General features: G+C 41.1%; 1 protein-coding gene across 2 annotated transcripts in view; it reads left to right on the top strand.

Moving 5' to 3' along the window:
• The window catches only part of REEP3 (receptor accessory protein 3), a 179,342-nt gene that overhangs the window by 129,079 nt on the left and 27,348 nt on the right, over nucleotides 1–22,915 (top strand). For both annotated transcript variants that reach the window (XM_077455416.1, XM_077455415.1), the window contains exons 3-5: nucleotides 2,516–2,592; nucleotides 8,266–8,386; nucleotides 9,418–9,531. In XM_077455416.1, the coding sequence (XP_077311542.1) occupies nucleotides 2,516–2,592; nucleotides 8,266–8,386; nucleotides 9,418–9,531 (312 nt within the window). The remainder of the gene's footprint in view (nucleotides 1–2,515; nucleotides 2,593–8,265; nucleotides 8,387–9,417; nucleotides 9,532–22,915) is intronic.

The following is a 22,915-nucleotide window of genomic DNA, read 5'->3' as shown; positions in this document are numbered from 1 at the left end:
CAGCGGAACTCCGTCGGAAAAAACGTCAGAGTTTATTCTGATGGAAAAACAGGTCGTGTGTACACGGCATTACTTTACAACATTTGTTGGCAGGTGCCTAAAATGCCTGCACAGTACTATATATGAACAAAGGATAGTGGTGTCCTCACACCCATAGCTGCTCTCTACACATGCAGGGATTCGAATTTCTGGACCTTTGTGTGGCATTTGCTGGCTGCTTTTACAATCCTATTAAGTAATATGAGTCGAAAAGATAGTCCTTATGCAAACTGATCGTATACACTGTGGGACGGAGGTGTGGGCACATCAAAACACACATGGAAACCAAGAGTGGTTTGAGGGCCCTTGGCCAGCAATTTCCTTATTGTAGAGGGAGTCAATAAGCAGAGAATCAGATAAGGGGAAAGTTACAGGTCCAATGATAACCAAACATTGCTCAAGGTGTAAGTGCTGCACGCCTTGTGCAACATCCACAACAGAGATGCTCGCCTCTGAGATTAGCAGTAAAAAATGGATGACTTAACCCGCACACTCCAGAGGGATATCAAAACTTTAATGTTGCATATCAAAAGATAAAATCAAAACAGCACAGGGAGATACAATGTCAACGCGTTTCATGCAAATAACAGTGCTTAATCATAACAGGGCAACAATCCAGACACAGTGTCAGACATTTAGCAATATAACAGGATGACAATAGGGCACAGCAAGGGAATAAGTCCAGAGGCACATATCCAGGCATAGTGAAGGACAGGCAGCAATCTGATACAGCAGGGATAAACTCCAGCATCATAGGGCAATAATCCAGATACTTCTAGAGACAGGAAGCAATCTGGTATGGCAGGGATTAGATCCAGGGTCACTGGGAAACAATTCAGGCACAGTGATGGACAAGCAGCAATCTGGTACAGCATTGCCTAGTACACATGATCAGAAAATTTGATGAAAAATACCGCTTTTGAAGCAAACGTACGATAATCTGATCATTATTATACAGCTTTCAAGAGCCGATTACGAGAGTTCGTCTGAAATTATCCGAAGGGACAAACACAAAAGTTTTTCTCGTAGGATTACCAGATTGTATGATTTTTGTTTAATCAGTAAAGTTTTCCTCTGAAAATACAATACAAATGTAATGCAATACATTACATCTTTTCGGAATTTGTATTCTGTCGAAAGGGAATTTTTGTAACTTTAGTAACCTCCTCATTTTTATATGGAGAGCATGCAAAAAAAAAAGAATGATCATTTGTCTGATAATCTTATTTTATGTACCAGGCTTTAGTGTGGGATCACAGGGCAACAACGCAGGCACAGCAAGAAACAGGTAGAAATCTTGTACAGCAAGTCCAGGGTCATAGGGCAACAATCCAGGCACAGTGAGTGAATGCCAGCAATCTGGTATAGCAAGGCCTAAGTCCAGGGTCATAGGGCAACAATCTAGGCACAGTGAGGAACAGGTAGCAATCTGGTACAGCTGGGAAGTCCAGATCACAGGTCAACAATACAGGCAGAGTGAGGGGCAGTAGTTTACAGGACAACAGATTACGCAGCCGTAATCACAGTGCAGAGAGGTGTACTACTTACACTTGTTCTTGGTATCCATTGGGGTCTAACAGCTGGTGGAGGGTCAGGGAGGCTCAGCAGACTTTTGGATCTGATGTGGGTGGGGGCAGTTCCTGTACACCGTTCGCAACTCGGGGTCCACACACGCAGCAAGGGCAGCAAGGCAGGAGATGGACACATTGGTGAAGTTTCAGTATTCAGATAGCAGCTTACAGCTAATGGGGAACTGCAGGTCACAGTAGTCCCACTCAAAGCATACACCAGTGAAGAAATATATGAAGCAGAAATTCTAATCTCTTTCTGGTCTCCTTCACCATGCCTATAACTGAACGTTTCTGAAACAAAGGTTTTGAAATGAAATTCTTCTAGAGTATCCTCATTTTATTGGATGCAGGCACCGTTCAACCAACATTCCTCCACCTTCAGCCAGTTCAGTAGGAATGGGGCCACCTTTAGTCTGCCTTGGAAACCCAGGTTTTTCCCAGTTGAGTCCTGCTATCTTACTTCTCTTATAGCATAGAAAATGTTAAGAAGAGTTAGGCAATCAATTGCACATCAGACACCTCTACCTTTCCTATGACAGTCATACGTCACTGAATTCTACATGACCATAAGAATAAATCACCTGCCAGGGGAGTGGTTGAAGATAGACAAAAAGGTTTAGCTACTGACTTTTAACAAAAGGCAAAAATTGCATTTCGGTAACAGTTTGCTATGCCTAGGCTGCACATTTTGGTGATAGGAAGAGCATGTTTAATAAATCAACTTATAAGTTACCAATAAGTTAGCATGCTTGGGAAATAGAAGGGGATGCTTGAAAGGCTCATCCAGTGTTTTTTTTAATAACTATTTGCGGGTTATTCAAACATACAGTATGTTTGTTTCAGTTGTATTTTTTCCAAAGGCAGAAAAATATGTGACCTTCATTTTTGGTACCTTTGTTTCCTAGGTACGGTGGATGATGTATTGGATTGTATTTGCCCTTTACACTGTAACAGAAACATTAGCTGATTTAACAGTCTCATGGTAAGTTTAAGAATATTATCTCCTTTCTTTTTTTATTTTATTTTGCAATGTCGTGATATGTTTTTTATATGCATGTCTTATTAGATGCACAAGGTTACTTTGTTTTAATGCTAAGAGTGCTGGTTTATGCATTACCACAGCAACCAATCTAAATTTACTCCACCCAGGACGAATCGCATTCTGATTATTTGCTTTGGACAACTGAACTTGAAAACTCTTTATTGAATAAGGCCACTGGTGACTTATATGTGGGCTTTTTTTTTCCTACTGCACAGCATTTAACTTGGCAAGTAATTTATTAAAAAGCAATCTTTGAACTTCAGACCAATGACCTGGCCTTGTCTAAGCTTATCCCATGAGTCATCTGCAGCCAGAAGGAAGCATGCCCTCAGTCTCCTCTCCTGACCAGGTAGAAACCTGATCTTAGGGGCTTAGCCATAAAACATTCAAAAAATTATAATTCTTTTACACTTACATTGGTCCTGTTCAGTTTCATCGAACTCTTTATGGCTCACATTCAGAGGGTTGCTGGGGATGCAGAAATTCACTGTGCTAGCATGTACATACTGTTACCTCTTCCAATCAGAGAAAGCTTTGTATTTATGAATGGTGTTTGTGTTGTAGGTTTGTCTATATAGAAAACATGACAGGTTTCCTAAATCCTCACAACTGTATTCAAATCTAAAAGAAATGTTTTGTCTTTTGATGAAATTTAAAAAACTCAGGGACACGATTAGAAATAAAAAAAATGATGATTCAATTAATAGTTAACTTAAGATTCCAGTGGTATATAAAAAGCAGGATCCCAAAAGAGGCAACATCTATCTACTTTTCATTATGCGTACATGTGCTATAGCAGTCTACCGCTTGACTGTAAGGGGCAGAGGGTGACAGATTTTTTCAATAAAACGGTGTTTAGACAATACGTCTTTGTCAGATAATCACTAATGGACCTCAAAGGGCTAACGACAACCATTAAAAAGCAGTTTTTATCACTGATCAGCAGATTTTATACTTTCTAAGTCACAGGACCCAAGTAAAGTAAGTACAAGAATCAATGCTTACTCTGTGCTTTTATGGAAGCCATCCTCCACTCTTCACTCTGCTGGAATTTGGGTGGACAAGTCCCATTCGCATAATGCGGTTGCTGGTCTTGCCATCATTACACTGCAGGTGGGATGATATTGATGAGAGGGAAGGCAACAGGACCGGTTGGAGATAAGCATAAAGAGTGACCTTGGCACACTGGTCATCACTACTGGAACCAAGCAGGATCACGGTACTGTGGAGTAAGGTGAGTATTATTGTGTGCTAGTCCAGCCCCTTGAATAAAAATAAGAAATAGATTCTTCATCATCTATCTACATCTATCTACTCTTCATTATGCGTACATGTGCTATAGCAGTCTACCGCTTGACTGTAAGGGGCAGAGGATGGCAGATTTTTTTCAATAAAACGGTGTTCAGACAATACGTCTTGCTCAGATAATCACTAATTGACCTCAAAGGGCTATTGACAACCATTAAAAAGCAGTTTTTGTCACTGATCAACAGATTTTATACTTTCTAAGTCACAGAGGTAGGAACCAAGTAAAGTCAGTACAAGAATCCTTTCTTACTCTATGGTTCCATGAAAGCCCCCCTCCACTCTTCAGTCTGCTGGAATTTGGGTGGGCAAGACCCATTCTGATAATGTGGTTGCTGGTCTTGCCATCATTACACTGCAGGTGGGATGATGTTGATGAGTGGGAAGGCAATAGGACCGGTTGGAGATCGACATGAAGAGTGGCACACTGGTCATCACAACTGGAACCAAGCAGGATCCCGGTACTGTGGAGTAAGGTGAGTATTATTGTGTGCTAGTCCAGCCCCTTGAATAAAAATAAGAAATAGATTCTTCATTAATGGGGGGAGGTAGCAAAACTAAACATACTAATTTAAAGCAGAATAAAACCCAGTGATTTAATGGTTTCCTAAAACAATTTAAATCAAGGCAAGCCGGGAACGCAACTGTCACATTTTCTTGTGCTCTCAACCAAACCGTCAAACCATCAAATGACTGATGTCATAATTGATCACATGTGCGGCACCATGACAATTGTAGATTAAAAAAAAAAAAAAGGCTAAGATGGCAGCTTCATTGTCCGTAAAGAAGAGGGGGGGGGGGGGGGGTTTAGTTCTGCATTGAGTTATATAGTTTAGGAGATCAGCTAGCAGTCCTTTCAGCTTTGAATATGAAAACAGACTTGCCAGTAGGTTTGTTTTAAAGAGGAAGTAAACCCTGATGGGTTTACTTCCTCTTTGATTCCCTGCAAAGGTAAAGCATAATGGACCACTATGCATCGTATAGTAGTCCATTATGTGTCACTTACCTGACACAGGAGCCAGCGATGTCACCGCTGTCCCCTGTAGTCCGAAGCATCCATCTTCTCGGTGGGTCTCGCTGCTCCGCCACTGTCATTCGACGAAGCCGCGATGACGTCACTCCTGCGCATGTGCACGGGAGCCGCCACTCGCGGCATATCACCATTGACAGCGGCGCGCTCAGTGCGCCTGCGTGACGCTGTCTACGGCGCATGCGCGGTAGACAGCGGTGCATGTCTTTCTGCAAATATCTCCTAAACCGTGTAGGTTTAGGAGATATTTCTTGGACCTACAGGTAAGCCTTAATCTAGGCTTACCTGTAGGTCAAAGTGTGTTGTAAGAGTTTACAACCACTTTAAGGTTTTGACAGTCATTAGAGGATGTTCAGTTGACCTGGCTGTTCATAGTCAGATCTAGAAAGTTCCAAAGTAACAAGCATGCTCATCCAATGAGAACACATGTTCTTAACGCTCACAAAAAACAAAACAAAAACAACAATCTGACTTATGTACCATGAGCGATCTGGTGGCCAGATCATTAATGGCTGTAGGCAACTCTAAACAGAATTGGTAATTGACATTTGAAAGTTCAGAAAGGTTTTTTTAAGGCATCTAGCAGTTGTGTGCAAATTCTAACATCTTCAAAATATTGCATGCATCTAAAGATGTTCAGGAGATCAGAGTGACTATTTTCAGAAATACGGAAACTGAAAATAAACTCTTATGTGTAACTTGCCTGCCTTTTCTAAATCAAGTAGCCCCTGGGACCCCCGGGTTAGAGTAGAAACGGTATAATTATGCGATGCAGACAGCAGCTCTGCCTTCTCAGTGGAATTTTCGAGCAGCACCTGCAACCTGACTAACCCCTGCCCCCTCCTCTTGTTCATAGAGTTTTATTATGCTCTCTTTTCACAGCTCTTTTTACAATCATCTGTCGCTTGAGACTCTAGTTTAATCAAGACCTCATACCTTACACCCCTTTTCCTGTTGAGTTAGCTATGAGTTACTGTAACCGAACACACATCTGACCTCTTCATATACAAGTGTTTCCTCTAAGGATGAACTGGCCTCAACATCGATCTAAACTAGACCAAGTACCAGCCTTGTGACAGATAATTGTATGGCTCTTTAAAGCCTTGTTTAACTTTGCAGTTGGGAACTGGTAAAACACATGGTTTAGGCACATTTTTACTGACCCCAACAGGAACAGGAGTATATACACGGTGCAGCAAACCCCCCGTTGCGTTTGGTGGGTGATGTGATCAATATAAGTGCACTAACTGTATAATGCAGCGACACCACTATGTAGACCACAGCTGCTATCATTTGCTGAAAAGCGCAGTGTCTTAATGGTTGGCACTCCTGCCTTGTGGCACATGGGCCTTTGGTTAAAGTTCCAACGAGGACACTACTTGCATGTTCTTCCTGTGCTTGCGTGGGTTTCCTCTGGGTACTATGGTTCCTGCCCACGCTCCAAAGACATACTTGTAGGTTTTTTGGCTCCTGTCTAAATAGGCCCTACTTTGTGTATGTACGGTATGCATGTGAGTTAGGGACTATAGGCTGTAAGCTCTTAGTGGGCAGGGACCCTAAGGTCAAAAACCTTGAGCCTTTATAACCACTTTAATTTGTATTTATATATCTGCCTGTTGTTCATATTTTAAAATAAAAACCTTAACTTACACATAGAAAGCATAACCTACCTGCCCAGTAGCGCATTTTTTTATCTAGGCATTTCTGTGGTGTATTGGTCCACCCCATTCTCTGCTGTCTGCAGTCTGGCGATCCTGGAATGCACCTGCTTGTGATGCTGGAACACTCTCTTTATTGCCCAACACACAGAAAGCTTGATGGCTTGATGTACAATATATACACCTAAATAAAGTCAGTATTTGTTATGTCCACCCTTTTCCTTAAACAACATCAATTATCCTTGTTGCAATTGCACACAGCGTTTTTGGGAACTTAACGGATAGATTGTTTGAAATATCTAGGAAAACAATAGTTGTTCTGTGGATTTAAACAGTTTTAGTTGCTTCTGTCTCTTTATTTAATCCCAGAGTCAGTAATGCTGTGATCAGGGCTCTGTGGGGGCCATACCATATCATCTAGGGCTTGTTCTTCTTTAGCTGATGATGTATGTTTGAGGTCATTGTCCTCCTTCCGAATGAAGTAGACCATGTAAAATCTCCTACACAACTGATTTTTATTTCATTTATTGATTCTATTTTAACCTACATGCTTTCTTTTTGATGCTCACTCATAGGCTGGACTAAATGCCCCCAAAATCCTCAATATTGTGTGCAAGGGTACCTGGGAAAATTTTGGATGTTTGAAAAGGGAAAGGCAGGGAAAAAACAAATATTGTTTCAAATTAATTATGTTTATGCACTTTGTTGGTTAATTGATCAATAAAAATTGAATGCATTGTTTTTTGAAGGCATCCTCACTTCATGGATTTTTTCACAATTGTCTAAAACTTTATATAATGTACAGTTTGTGTTCGTAAGTTTACATTTCTGGCAGAATTTGTAAAATGTGCAGTAATCAGACCAAGCATATTGCTTCAAAAAATATCACATCTTAACCTAACCATAGCAATAAAGCAAAAGTTTACAACGGCCCTGTTCAAAAGTTTGCTTACCCTTAGTTATACGGCCCTGTTCAAAAGTTTGCTTACCCTTAGTTATTAATATAATTTATTACCCATTGTAGCAATAATAATGGATTTCAGTCTCTTATGATAGTTGTGAATATGTATATGCATACATACACACACACACACACACACACACACACACACACACACACACACACACACACACACACACACACACACACACACACACACACTCTCTATGTGAGTGCCATCAGTGTTACACATTGGAAAAGTGTGGAGATTAAGAACTTGAAAGCATGGAAGTACAGCTATGTCTGTATCTTTTGAAATAGCAGATGGGGTCACCAGGCATGCTACGTATAATTACAGCGGCGCCTGTAACAAACTCATCAAAACACATCTAGAGTATATACTACAGTTCACTTTCCAGCTTCTCTTTTTGTTGCTTTTTTTATTGTCTCCCTGTCCTTGGTTGACCTTGTGCTACTTGCTAGTTCCAGAACCAGACACTGAACAGTGGTGAAGATAATCAAAGCTTTAGTCTTTTATATCAATCATGGGTGCTTTTTATTTCTCACCATGTGTTTGTCTTATTTTCTGCTTGGTTTATGGAGCTGTTGTATATTATACAGGAATTCACGTTGGTCATTAAGAGAAGTAAGTTAAGCTGTCTGTTCTTTTCTTTTTATAGGTTCCCTTTGTATTATGAGCTGAAGATTGCCTTCGTTATATGGTTATTATCTCCTTATACTAAAGGGGCCAGCTTGTTGTATAGGAAGTTTTTACACCCTCTACTTTCTTCAAAAGAAAGGGTAAGTTATTTTAGGTGTACAATTTGTGTACAAGGAGGCTGCCATCTTAGCCTCTGTTTGATCTACAGTTGCCATGGTGCTGCACATGTGATCAGTTATGACACCAGCCATTTGATATTTTGACAGTTCTGTTTAAGAAATGCGCAGTTGTGACAGTTATTCACTGCATGCATTGAATGTAACTGTTTTTGGAAACAGTTAAATTGATGGGTTTAGCTCTGCTTTAACACTATGGGAAATTCTATCAAGGTGTTGTGCCACTTTCCTGGCATTCATCCTTCTTGTTAATGTATTGCACTAAATTGATTAAGCCTCTGCACCACTTTGGGTTCTGGCAGCGACCCGTGCACCAAATTCAGGTAGTTCTGCAATTTTTACATTGTGGTGCAACAAATGGTAACAAGTGCAACAATTTTTACATTGTGGTGCACCGCATTTAAAATAACATACTGACAATTCATATTTTGAGTGGCGCTAATTAAGACCAACTCTTTTTTGGAATATAGAGATTGAAACTAGTGCAGATAGCTCTTTCAAAAGTGTCTGGCATTCATTCTAAAGGTAGACAGGTACATGGATTTGGCACATTCTGCACCACTTTTAGAATGCATGAGAGACACTTTTGCAAAATCTGTTTGTGCCAGTCTCTATGAATTCCAGGGTTTTCATTAATAAAACTTTTTCTCACTTCTGTTTGTTTGAATGTAAACTGTATTTCACAAGAAGGCCAAGTATAGAATATTGAAGTCATTCCTATTAGTGTATGATGTTGGCTATATGAACTTAAAAATGTGAAGATCCGTTTTAAGCTAAAACAAGTAGAATGCCTTGAAGCATTATCCTTTCTTAGAAATTAGAATGTATACATGTAGAGATTTCTCAGCTGAATAAAGAGTGAGAATCCTGGTGGCATCTGTGCGCGGGTGAAGGTTGGAGGAGCGGGTTGCAGCCTTTTGCTTGATGTTCTACCTGGAGTCATATATTTTAATAATTGCACGAGTACCAGCAGCTGTTCTCTGTTCCCTGCACAGGAGATTGATGATTACATCGTACAAGCCAAAGAAAAGGGCTATGAAACCATGGTGAACTTTGGCAAGCAAGGCTTGAATCTAGCTGCAACTGCTGCTGTGACTGCTGCTGTGAAGGTAAAAGCTCTATTTTATTACTCGGTAGCGCATATTACAGTTTTTTCCTCCTAAAACAAAGCAGCAAAGATTGTCTAATTACTACAGGTTGTTAATGCTAATGACTGGATTCTGTATCTGATTTGTGCCTGACTAATTAATCAACCCTCAGTAGGCTTATTCACTTAAAAATAATAAGTTCATCTTTAAAAAAAATAAATGCACATTTTTTTGCAGGTAAAAAAATGTGCTTTTACTATTATTTTTTTTTTTTTAGGAGCCTGTAAAGAATTGCACCAGGGATCAGCAGATTGCTGGTGCCATGCAAGTCTCCTGCAGGTGGTCAGTGTAAGCGTTTCGCAATGACAGGAAAAACAAATGAACTACCACAGCACTCAACTGCGCTGTGGTAGTTCATTGAGAACTACAAGCCAACAGCCACAAAGGCTGTCAGTACTTATACTTCCTTCTTTCACAGAACTCTGTGAATGAATGACATGGCTGCATGGGTGGAGCCTTGCACAGTGACAGCTGGTACGGGGGAACTTTTCCCTGTACTGCTGTCACACAGAGGGATCGGATCACCAAGCCACTGCAGGAGTGGGAACATGTTACATGTTCCAACCTCAAAACGGGAGGAACATGTAACATCCCAGATAGCAAGGATAACTTGCTACAAGTTTGTGGCAGTGTTGAATTGTAAATGTGTTAACGTGCTGCACATTTTCACTGCCAAGTTCTGCACTTGCAGAGCACTTGAAGCTTGAAATTTTTTGTTGACACTTTCCCAATTTGTAGCAAATTTTGTTTGCAAGTCTTAGCAAGAGCTAAGTTGCAGTGATGAGTCTACAGCAAGAGCTCTGCAAGCCTACAGCATGAAAATTCAGCCACAGTGACCCCTGTGGTGGAATGACTGTAGCACAACATAACTGAATCAGAACTTGCAGCAGACTTGCAGAATGTTTGCAAAGAAAGTTGATTTGAAGTCATTCAATGCGGACTTGCTGCAATTGTGCAACAAACTTATGAAGTCTAGCAATAGCTTAACAAGTCATTTTCAAACTTGCAGCGCAATTGCTTGCTATCTGGGATGTCCCCGAACATGCACTTATTCTAAAAACGTTATATTAAAGAAACCTATTCTGAGAGCAATAGTTTGGGCTGCGATATCTAACCTCCTTTTAAAAATGCTAGTTTCCTTTCTGGCTCTGACATCAATACTTTGAGCCCCTGACCCAAAACAAGCAAGCAGATCATTAAAATCAGAATATAGTTAGAGCTCCTTCTCTGCAAACTTGTTCTAGGTCAGTTACTTAGAAAACACTAAAGCCATTAAATCAGCATGTAACCAGGAAACTAATATTTTTAGAATAGGGGGTCGGCTATGGTAGCTTCCATTTTTAATTAGTACAGATTTACTTTAAAGTGAAACTATGGCCTTCCATTTAATAAATATGATCAACTGCACTTAATAGTTAGTGCAACTACAATTACCGGTACAGTTTTCTCTTTGTCTTCTTGCAAAATCCCACAAATACCTATTGAGTCTGCCTGTGAATACAGCTTCTTGTGATGCTATGGTAACACTGTGAGCTGCAGTGTCTGAGAGGGAGAGCGTAGGAGACGCAAATGAAAAAAATGTGGTACAGTAAGACCCCTTTCACACTGACAACACCCCCCCCCCCCCCCCCCCGTTAGCACTTTTGCGGCCACTAGCGGGGTGGTTTTAACCCCAAAAAGCCCAACCATAAAGAGAAAAGAGAGGAAGAACCAGGCACATAGCGTAATTCCGTAAGGAATATTTATTTAACCCCCCCGAGGGGGGTTGTTACGCTGATCCCCTGGTTACTGTTTATTGTTTATTCCTTACGGAATTATGCTATGTGCCCTGTTCTTCCACTCTTTTCTCTTTATGGTTGGGCTTATTTGAACATTTGTTTTACCTGCTTTATCCATCGTTTTGGAGTGTTTGCCTGAGGACCGTATCCACATAGTGAGTCTGAATTCTCTGGTCATCCTGTAAAGCCTGTTTGACCCATCAGGTGTATACCTGTATGAGTCTATCCTTTCTGGTAAGGGACTGGTGGTTTTGGTGGCGGATCTTCTATGTTACCTCTGTCACATTTTGGATGTTCACTCAGGATTTCTGTGACTGTTACCCATTTATGTTTTCAACTTTACCCTTTTGGAATACATTTGGGACTTGTCTGTGTCCCCTTTTTTTGTTTACACCTTGGACATTAATTTCTGACTTAACACATGTCACTATTTATATTGCATTTTTTCATATGTCAATTTTATTTTCATCCAATTTAATTTCCATCCATTGCAATGGGCAGGGCATTTTTGGAGTGCTAAATGCAGCGCACTCAACCCGCCCCAAAGATGCTGCTTGCAGGACTTTTGATAATGTCCCGCAAGCGGTCATTCTTCAGTGAATATGAGACGGTTTTCAGGTGCTTAGCAGAGGCTATTTCCAGCGCTAAAGCACCTGAAAACCACCCCAGTGTGAAATTGGTCTAAGGGTAAATAAATATCTATCGTGTAATAACTGGATTTGGTACTTGTCTAGACCAGTGTTTCTCAACTCCAGTCCTCAAGGCGCCCCAACAGGTCATATTTTCAGGATTTCCCTCAGATGACACGGCTGTGGTAATTACTAAGGCAGTGAAACTGATCAAATCACCCCTACAAAATAATGGAAAGCCTAAAAACATGACTTGGGGCGCCTTGAGGACTGGAGTTGAGAAACACTAGTCTAGACTGTCATACAGGAGCCCTTAGCTGCACTTTAAAACTCCTGAATAGAATTCACATAGTAAATATTCTCAAACGATTTTTTTATGTCTTCTTAAAATAGCCTAGAGTAGCACAATTTTTATCGCAATTATCGCATACTTTTAAATTTAGGGTACCTTGTCCACTATTTGTTACTTTTGAATGTTACTTCAGGTTAGAGTATGTCAAGTCAAACCTGGCATTTCATTTTTTCCAGGAATGCAGACTTTTAAATGCACAGACCACTGGCTGGTACTTCCCTGAAACTCCAGTGATAAAATCCATTGGCTGATGTTCCTTGATTGTATTGTCTTTTAGCTGAGTGACACAATGCGGTACTTTGTGTGGTCTAGGGAATTGAGCTAATGGATCTTACTACTGGAATCTAGAGTTTACATAATGGCTCGGTGTGCATTTTAACATGAAAGCAGCTACCAAGAGATGTTCTAGTTTCAGATGGCCGACCTATACCCAGATCTATTAGCATGTCTTACAGGATTCTATGCTACTTAAAACTGATAGTTTATGGTAGGCAGGCACCAAATCAGCATTGACAGGTATTCCAGCTCACAAGCAAGTGGGACACATTGACTGAGAATATGAGGACTGAAAGGTGGTTTCTCAGTTCTGTCATTAATGTCGGAAAGGAGCCCTTCTTGACTTTTCTCTCTTTCTTTTTTTCCATTTTGCTATCCTTGGCTATTATTGTCACACTTAGGAATACAGCAATCTATCTACTGTTCTCCTTCAACCAAGTGAAGGTAAATAGCCTACAAGCACAAGCATGAATCATCCTAGTCATATTGAACATACTTATCATACTTGAGACAGCTTACTAAAAACAGCAGTTGCCTTTGTGCTCTTTACACATGGTTTTCTATAGTTGGAGGTACTTACTGTTTTGACACCTCTATTAAATAAACTAATGAAACAATATAAATTGCTTAACCCATTAAAGTTAAAAGTTCTCTTGGCTGTTACATTTTGTTCTTTGGGTAAGTCAAGTTGACCATTAAAAAATAATTTCAGCTAATCCATGTTTACAATTTATTGCAACATTATTTGCTTGGTCACCTATTTGTTGGCTGTGTTTTCAAACCCCAGATGAAACGGAGTACTGTGTGCAGCAATAAATGTTCTTTTGTTGTGGTTCAAAAAATATACACATTTTGTCTTTAAAATGTGCAAAATTTCTGTTTATACAAAGCTAAAGTACAGTGTAATATTACTCTTGCACATGTGATTCGTCAGCTAATGAACTCTGACCCTTCCCTGCTTATTAAAGCCCAACAAAAAAAGCCCCCAAACAGTGGGCCTGTGCCTGCATGCACTGGTCAACTGCTCATTTTTTGTCTAGGGGATTGGATAATGAAGACATGCTTATCTAATCTTCCAATCCTCACCGCACGAGGCTGGTCCCTGTGGCACCTGCCTCCCCGTGGTCTTGCGATCTTGTGGGGTGGATTGTTCCTGATGCCATAAAGCCCATAGACCCACTCTGGATATGAGGACATCTGGATCAGTCCACTGCAGGATGGTGTGGGAGCTCAGTTTGGCAGTAAGTAAACAGCTTTCTCTTTGCCCTTGGACAAAACGAGCAGTTGACCCATGCAATGAGGGCACAGCCCCACTGCATGGGAAAGCATTTTTTTTTTGCCTGGAGTTGGGCTTTAAAGTAAACATGACTTGGCCTAAATCATTTCTGTAGTAATGTCTGTGCTGTAGTTAAAGTGATACTAAACACGCACTGTTTACTTTACATTGTCCCTTCTATTTCTGTATGTGGATGATGACACTAATTATTTTAATAAAAAAAAAAAAACAAGTACCTTTTTCCTAATCACTGCTGTATACAGCTGTCACATGACCCAGCTCTTTACCAGCCTGTCTGTAGGGAAACATAAGTAGGAGGAGCTTCTAGTCCTCTGCTGCTGGTCACATGTTCAAAATAAAAAAAACTGCCTTTGGGATACAGAGTAAAATAATTCATGTCAATAAACTGTCTTAAATTGTCATACAAATGTGCATTTGAAATCAAATCCAAAAATTATTTTTTGGCAATAACATGGTATGGGCAGATTTCTGCCAATCACAGGCTGTGTCACTCCCCTCCAACCTGTTTTTTTTGTTGAATAAGGGGGAGGTGAAACCTACATTAATCTACATGTAATATCCTATCCATATAGTGTTTAGCTGGTTAGTGGGCATGGAAGAAGTGGGAGGAAGTGGGCTATTATTTATCACTGTGTATACGCCCACATGTGTGACTCTGTAGTCACATGGGCTGCTCAGATGTGATAGGGAATGCTCAGCATAGACACACACTAAAGACTGAGCATGTGCAGAGCTGCCAACACTGCGCTGAAAAATCCCCAACTGAATTGGGGGCTTGGACAGGAGAGACAGAGAACAGCAGGATCAACCAGGTTTCTTTTGCAGAATGCAGAAAACAGATCTCATAGTGACTGAGTGAGTATGAACAGCATTTAATAAGGCATTTAATACAACATTTATTGGTTGTTTTGCTATCATGTGGGTTTAGTGACACTTTAAGGCATCTTTTGGTCTGTATTAGTCTTAATTGACTTCTGCTCCAGATGAGATTACTTGTGAATGGGGCCATTTGCCTTTACCTGCTGGAGACTCTCCTATGGTAGGAAGCCCTATTAAAAGCAATGGGAGCCTGACAACACCGCAGATATTCACAGCTCTTCTTATGTAATCATTCATGCAGCGATTACCTGCAAATATTTGGCCTTGGACCTGCATGACTGATTACATGCAAACGGTGGCAAATAGCTGAGGGGGCTTTCCTCCTGCAGCGAATTTCAGGGATCCCCCTCTAAATCTCCTATCTATCATTCAGCTGCCAAATGATAGAATTTCACTAATCTGTAACACAAGGATAAGGCTACGAGATTGGAATTTTTTTAAGTCTTATTGGACTCAGCTGAAAATAACTGTCACTTTTTTTGAAAATAAAGATCTTTGTCCTGGCACACTAGCATTGTGAGATAGGAAGAAGGACTTGTTATGGCGCTAAAGCTCCATCTACAGACTGAAACAAGAGCCTCTAGCACAGTGGTCCCCAAACTGAGACCTTTTGCTTGCCTGTATGTGGCCCTTGTGGCACTGTTCCTCCCACAGACACTAACCATGAGTTACCATTCTTTTCAGAATCACAAACAGTGGGGAATTATTCCCCCCCATTGACACAAATGATGTGGCACTATTTATTCTACTGACACCAGTGATGGGTCACTTCCTTCCACTGACACCAGCAATGGAGCATTATTCCGCCCATTTACCGTATATACCGTACTCGAGTATAAGCCGAGATTTTCAGCCTCTTTTTTGAGGCTGAAAGTGCCCCCCTCGGCTTATACTCGAGTCACCGCCGTCTGCCTGCCCGATCAGCGTGTCGAGCAGACAGACGGCGGCCATTCTACTATTCAAAAGCCGCGCCTCCGTCTGTGATAGGCGGAACACTCAATTTCCCAGCAGTCAGTGGTCCGCCTATCACGGACATCCGCTCATCCTCATACTACGGACGAGGATGAGAGGATGTCCGTGATAGGCGGAACACAGACTGCTGGGAAATTGAGTGTTCTGCCTATCACAGACGGAGGCGCGGCTTTTGAACAGTGGAATGGCCGCCGAGGCGCCGACGAAGAGCGGCGATCCTGGCATGGCAGAAGGACGGAGGCTCGGGACGGGACGGAGGCTCGGCTCGGGACGGAGGCTCGGGACACAGGTAGGCTGGACACACAAGGCTGCACGGACACACACACAGGGATGGATGGACACACACACAGGCATGGATGGACACACACACAGGCATGGATGGACACACACACAGGCATGGATGGACACACACACAGGGATGGATGGACACACACACAGGGATGGATGGACACACACACAGGGATGGACGGACACACACACAGGGATGGATGGACACACACACAGGGATGGACGGACACACACACAGGGATGGACGGACACACAGGGATGGACGGACACACAGGGATGGATGGACACACAGGGATGGACAGGCATGTCTGACCCTCGGCTTATACACGAGTCAATACGTTTCCCAGTTTTTTTGGGGTAAATTGGGGGCCTCGGCTTATATTCGGGTCGGCCTATACTCGAGTATATACGGTATATAATTGATTTGGCACTATTCCTCCCACTGACACAAACGATTAGGCACTATTCCTCCAATTAATATCAATGGTGGAGTACTGTTCTTTCTCTTACTGACCACAGGCCCTATAAAAAAAAAATACTCCCACTGGCCACCAAGCCTGAGGCATTGTTTACCACCCCCACTGACCACAGTATGGCTCTACTAAAGTCTAAAGGAAAGTAAACTGGCCCTTTGGAAAGTTTGAAGATCCCTGCTCTAGCAGGATCAGTTTGAAAATGAACATAAGTTTCAGGCACAACAGGGTTTCTGCATGTAAGCATTATTATTACATTAGAAACATTTTGTGCCAGGTATGCGGGGTGCCCTTCTTTTGAAAATGCTACTTACCTGGATTCCTTTGAATTCACTGACCACAGACAGACAAGGTAAGTTGAATGCTAGATCAGGGTTATAGCCAGGAAACCAGCATTACCAGAATTAGATAATCAATGATCAATCGTTTCTATGACAATTTTCTTTTAAAGGTCATGGCACCGTATTGGAAAGGCAATAAGGGAGGCAGCAACAGCATTGGTACCTGCATCCTGAGACTAGCCAGCTGCTCTAATGAGAGTTGGATATATCATTGCTGCGGTTAGGGAATACCTATCTATAGCTGGATTTGCCATATTGTAAGTCACTAAATCATTAGTATGCAAATACTACTACATATGCAAGAGTCAGATTAATGATAATGCAGGATTTCCCATAAGTGCTGCAATAGAGAAGTGTGTTAAATGCAGAGCAAAGTCACCTTGCAATTAGAAAATGACTCACTTTGCAAATTATAGGAATTGGACAGAAAATGTCTGAAGCAGGCAGTTGTTTTCTACCTCTCCCACAAATGTTTAATTAATTGAGTATATAACGGCTGAGCCTAAGACCCCTTTCACACTGAGTCGGTTTTCAGGCGTTTTAGCACTAGAAATAGCACCTGAAAACCGCCTCCTAATTATTTCAGTGTGACTTTTCACATGGGGTGGAGTGCTTGTGGGACGTTTGGAAAAGTCCTACAAGCAGTATCTTTGGGGCGGTTTGGGAGCTCTGTATTTAGCGCTGCCAAAATTCCCTGCCCATTAAAAAAAATGGGCAGTGCTTCCAAAGCGCCTGAAAAGCGATTCAGAAGCGCTGCAACACGGGCGCTTTTAACCCCCTCTTTGGGGTTAAAAGTGCCCTGCTAGTGGCCGAAAAGCGCAGGTTAAACATCGCTAAAGTGCCGCTAAAACGAGCGGCACATTAGCGCTAACGTGGCCGCGGCCCCAGTGTGAAAGGGGCCTTAGACTGAAAAGTAACTAAGCTGCTTTTCATTCAGCAGCTTGACTCTAGCTTTTTCTATTGAATAATAATTTTCCCTTACTTATTGATGGTCCATGACATTTTTAAAAATAATAGGCTCAGTGTGGTATCAAATAATATACTGCAGCCTTTTTACCTCGAAAAATGTAAGGGCACCACAATAGTGTAACATTGCTTAAAACCACTATTTTATTTAAAAAAATATATAGTACACTCACATTTCCATAAAAGGTAACCGTCAAAGAATCTCATAAAGGGTCCATAAATCATAGGGTGGTTACATTGTCCTGTACTGCCTTACATGTTTCACAATAATATTGCGTCGTCAGAGGCATAGTGGCCAAAGGCAAGCATGTCCTAATATAATAAAATAACCGGAAGTGATCAACTGGAAGTAGTCAGTCCGCTCTCAGACAGGAAGTGACAAACCAGAAGTGACCCACACCATAGGATTTAGTCCTGTGGTTCAAATATTTTAACAATGCTGGTTTGGATATGTTGTGATTCTTAATTGGTCGCAAAAGAAATAAATTTACCAGATTAGCTGTAGAGGTTAATGAGCTCAAGGATAAATTGTTACCTTATATTAGTGGAGATAAATATAAGAATAAGTCAGAATCACTTAAAAAAAATTAGAGAAAGAGAAATAGGAACAGAAAATAAAAAAATACTTTAGGAATGTAGAGGACTACAAAAATAATGTTGTTTTTAAATGACAGAAAAGAGTAATAGAGGAGGCAGGTGCAGAGACTACAAGGGTGGGACTGACTTAGCCTGCTCCACGTGGAGGGGGAGGATCTAATCCTTCGCATTTAGCTTCTCAACCACCCCCTTTGAGACTTCATCAGACCACACAATCTCAACCCAAACCACCCTTTAGCAGACCAGGTCCTTTTTATCAGAATGAGAGATTCCAACCTAATGTTTCCGATCCTGATGAGTACAGGCAGTATACGCCACGGGGATTTGGGAGGAATGGAGATAATTTTGGCAATTTTGCCCCACAGAGGAATGGTCCACCTTTGTTCAATAGGTTTGCACCTCTTACAGATCACTCCCCTGGTGGTTATGGGGACTATGACGACAGATACATCATGGGTCACCCTATGAACACTCCTGATAGAGATAGGAATCAATACCAACAGGATTGGTTTGGACCTTCTCGGAACCATAATCAAATTAGATTCCCTTTTTTTTTTAGGGAGGACGGACAGAGGAACAAATCAAATTTAGATCAAAGAGAGGGAACAGAGGAGGGAGGAGGAGTAGAAAGAAAAAGGGGTCTGAATGATGTAGGTATCTTTAATCTAAGCCAGACCACCCTTACAGATCAAGAAAAACTGGTTCTTAATCATTGTCTGAAGTTTACTCCCAATACCATTAAACAAGTTTGGTGTTTTTATGGTTCACAAATGCATCTGTAGACTTAACATTAAACACCATTGAATTTCTAGTCCTGTTGTCACAAATAGGACAGAAGCCACTAGCATTAGACACTCAGGGTTGGCTAATGCTTGCTTATTCAACCCCTGGTGTTTTGGCTCCTTCATTGGGTGTTTTCAGGGAATTAGTGTTGAAGGATCTAGATTCCTTGAACACCAAGAGGGCTAGGTTATATATTGGATTTAAACAAGGGTTAGAGACCCTAAAACAGAGGAACAACATTATTGCCCGCCCTGCAGATAAGGGCGGGGGTATTGTTATTCTCGATCAATCTTATCTTTTGGAGATGGAAAGGATATTGTCATATCACAAGACTTATATTTCTTTACCATCCGATCCCACTAATGGATTTAAAAAAGAGCTTGTCAGATTAATAGATGAGGGTTTTAAAAAAAAATGATTTTATCCAAGAAAGAGAAGGACTGTTTGGTCCCCATAGCTCCACGTGTTCCAGTGATGTACTACCTACCAAAATTTCACAAGGATTCGGCTAATCCCCATGGTAGGCCAATTATTAGTGGGATAGATTCTATGACCTCTAAGATAGGTAGATACTTTGGTTTTTTGCAACCTCTGGTAGTTCAAACCCCGTCCTTCTTGAAGGACTCCACTCAGGTATTGAACCTTCTTGGTGGTATTCAGTGGAAGGAGGGGTACATTTTCACAATGGCCGACGTGTCCTCTGTGTACGCTATCTTATCTCATGGGGATGGTTTTGAGGCAATGGACTCATTTTTTATATCAGCTTGTTACCCATACAGTGTGATTTCATTCTGAAGCCTCTGACTTTTGCCATGAGCCACAAATACTTTTGGTTTGGGGGCCCCTTCTACTTGCAGAGTAGGGGAGTCGCCATGGGCACAAAATTTGCGCCATGCATGGTGAACTTGTTTAAGGCTAAATGGGAGGAGGATATCATCTATACTAATCAGAGGTCTGCACTCCTTCTGTGGCAAAGGTATATTAACGACATCCTCCTCCTCTGGGAGGGTGACATGCAGTCCCTGAACAATTACATTGACTACCTGAATGATAATGCTTTGGGTATTGTCTTATAACATGAAGCCAGCAAAGAAAATTGTAATTTTCTGGATCTTAACGTGGAGGTCAGGATTGGTGCTTTAATTACTACTACCTACTTTAAAGAGATGGATCATAATAGCTTTATAAGCCAGGACAGTTCCCATCATCCTTCATGGCTTAAGTCTGTCCCTAAGAGCCAATTTCTCAGAGTACATTGGAATTGCACCATCCTAAATGATTATTATCAACAGGCATACAAGAACTAGATTTATTGATAGAGGCTATAATTCCAACTAGCTGTAATTGTTATTTCTGAGATTGCTAGTCTGGATAGGACACAGCTGTTAAAGGATACACTGAGAATTGAGAAGGATTTGAATCAAACTGGTTTTTTTTTTATCACTAGTTATTCTAAACAATACTGAGACATTAAACAAATAATTGCCCGCTATTGGAAGGTCCTTAAGAATGATAATCTGTTGGGCCCTAGACTAGGAGATAAAACAAGGAGTACAACATTTACAGCTATATGTGGCCCCTAATGTTGTTGATGAGCCTAAAAAAAAATGTTTTTTTCAAAATCTAAATGGCTTTTTCCCCTGTAGAAAATGTGCTGTGTGCAGCAATACTACCCTAAGAGAGAGAAGGGTGTGTAATTTTCACTTTGTGGTAACTTCCAGAACATATGCCATCAAATCATTCATTACCTGCTCTTCAAAAAATATTGCCCCTCTTACAGTGCCCATGTGGCCTGCAATATATAGGCTGAACAATTAGAACTATGCAAATCATAGTCAACAAACATTTAGGAAATATACAGTGTGGTTTCCCAAAACACAGTGTTTCCAAGAATTACATGCTTTGTCATGCAAAGAACCCAAAGGGAACACTGATTTTGGGAATTTACAGATTTTCTCCCCATTGGAGGGGTAGCAATATCCGGTGGGAAATCTCCAGAATAGAGACCTGCTGGATATATGACCTAAGAGTTATTCACCATTTAGAATGAATATAGTGTGGGATGTCAATTGCTTTATCAACAATGGTTGAATAACTCTTGCAATATAAGATGTACTTTCTGCTGATAACCTACTGAACATTGTTATACATTTTTTTCCCTTTTTATCCTCTTTTGCTTTTAAATTAAATATTATGTTATGTATTTTTATGAGTTGAATCTGTATCTGTATGGGATATTTGGCGATTGTATATATTATGTCCACTACATGGCGTGTTCACCTCACGTGCATTTTAAAATTTTGATTAGTGGATTCATGCAATGATTTATTTCAAATAGAGGACAGTGTAATACTATCTTCGTTATTGTTTAGTTTTTCTTGGCAAGTAGAGAGCTTTTCTCCTGGTCTTTCATAGCATTTATTTTATTTCATATACTCCCCATTGTGCTCTGAGAACAGCGGGACCGATCTGCAATTGCTTCCAGTCCTTGGAGCTCATGGTGAAACGCATGAGAGTGGTTCACTAGCTTCCGGTAGGTCATTTGATAGCCGTGGGATAGGCTTTTATCCCTACCGGTATGTGGAACACATGGTGAACTGCATGATGGTGGACTGTCCACTACCAGTTTATCACTTCCGGTTTGAGGGCTGAGTGGCTACTTCCGGTTTGTCATGTCCAGTATGAAAGCGGACCGACTACTTCCGGTGGGTCACTTACGGTTATTTTATTATATAAGGATGTGCTTGCGTTTGCCCGCTATGCCTCTGACAAAGCAATATTGTTGCAAAACATGTAAGGCAGTACCGGACGATATAAGCACGCTAGGATTTATGGACCCTTTATGAGACTCTTTGCCTGTTACCTTTTATGGAAAAGTTAGTGTACTATATTTTTTTTTAAATAAAATTGTGGTTTTAAGCAATATCACGCTATTGTGGTGCCCTTACATTTTTTGAGGTAAAAAGTCTGCAGTATATTCATATATAAATACACTTACCTGGAGAAAGTGCTTCCTGGGCTGGGATCGCGTTTTCCATAACTGACAGGAGTTGGAGTGATGCAGTTTAGGATGCTCGTCTTTATCACATACGCGTTTCCTGACTCTTTATGATTTGAGAGTCAACTTCCTCTGGTAAGCAGGATTGCCTCTACACACTGGCGGTGTCGAGTGCATTCAATCCCTTTTCACATTGCTGGTGCTGGGACTTCGTTACCAACCTGTCATCCATCATTGTTGGCGGTTTCTAAATAGGACTGTTCATCACAGAGCTTATATTGCAATTTCTCCCTATTGGCGCTGAGCCCTTCTATATTTGTTTTTAGTGGTTCCATGATAAAAACTTTTAGTGCTGGCTGCCGTGGTCATTGTTACTAGCTTTACATTTTTTAGCCAATGCGCAGATTTTATTTGTTTTTTATGTACAGTGTGATATCGATGACATATTTTCACTGTAATAAATGTTTTAAAGTACTTTTATGGAAGCTGTTTTACTTGTCAAAGGATTTGTATTTCTGTCCATCCATTACTGAGGTTAACACAAGACTGCCATAGGACACAGCAGGACAGGAGGCTTGCTTTTTTACTACTACAGGTCATTAACATTTACAAGTCTTGTTCCTCTACTAGTGACTGGGCTGGGTTATCTCACACTGCATTCTTCTACCTGGTTAGCACATGAGCACTGCAGCCGAACTGCTTGGCTCTTTGTGCTG

The sequence above is a fragment of the Lithobates pipiens genome, unplaced genomic scaffold (genome assembly GCF_037356315.1).
Source record: "Lithobates pipiens isolate NorthernLeopardFrog02 unplaced genomic scaffold, aLitPip1_a1.2 Scaffold_25, whole genome shotgun sequence".
Lineage (NCBI taxonomy): Eukaryota > Metazoa > Chordata > Amphibia > Anura > Ranidae > Lithobates > Lithobates pipiens.
This window is presented reverse-complemented; position numbering and strand designations above follow the sequence as displayed.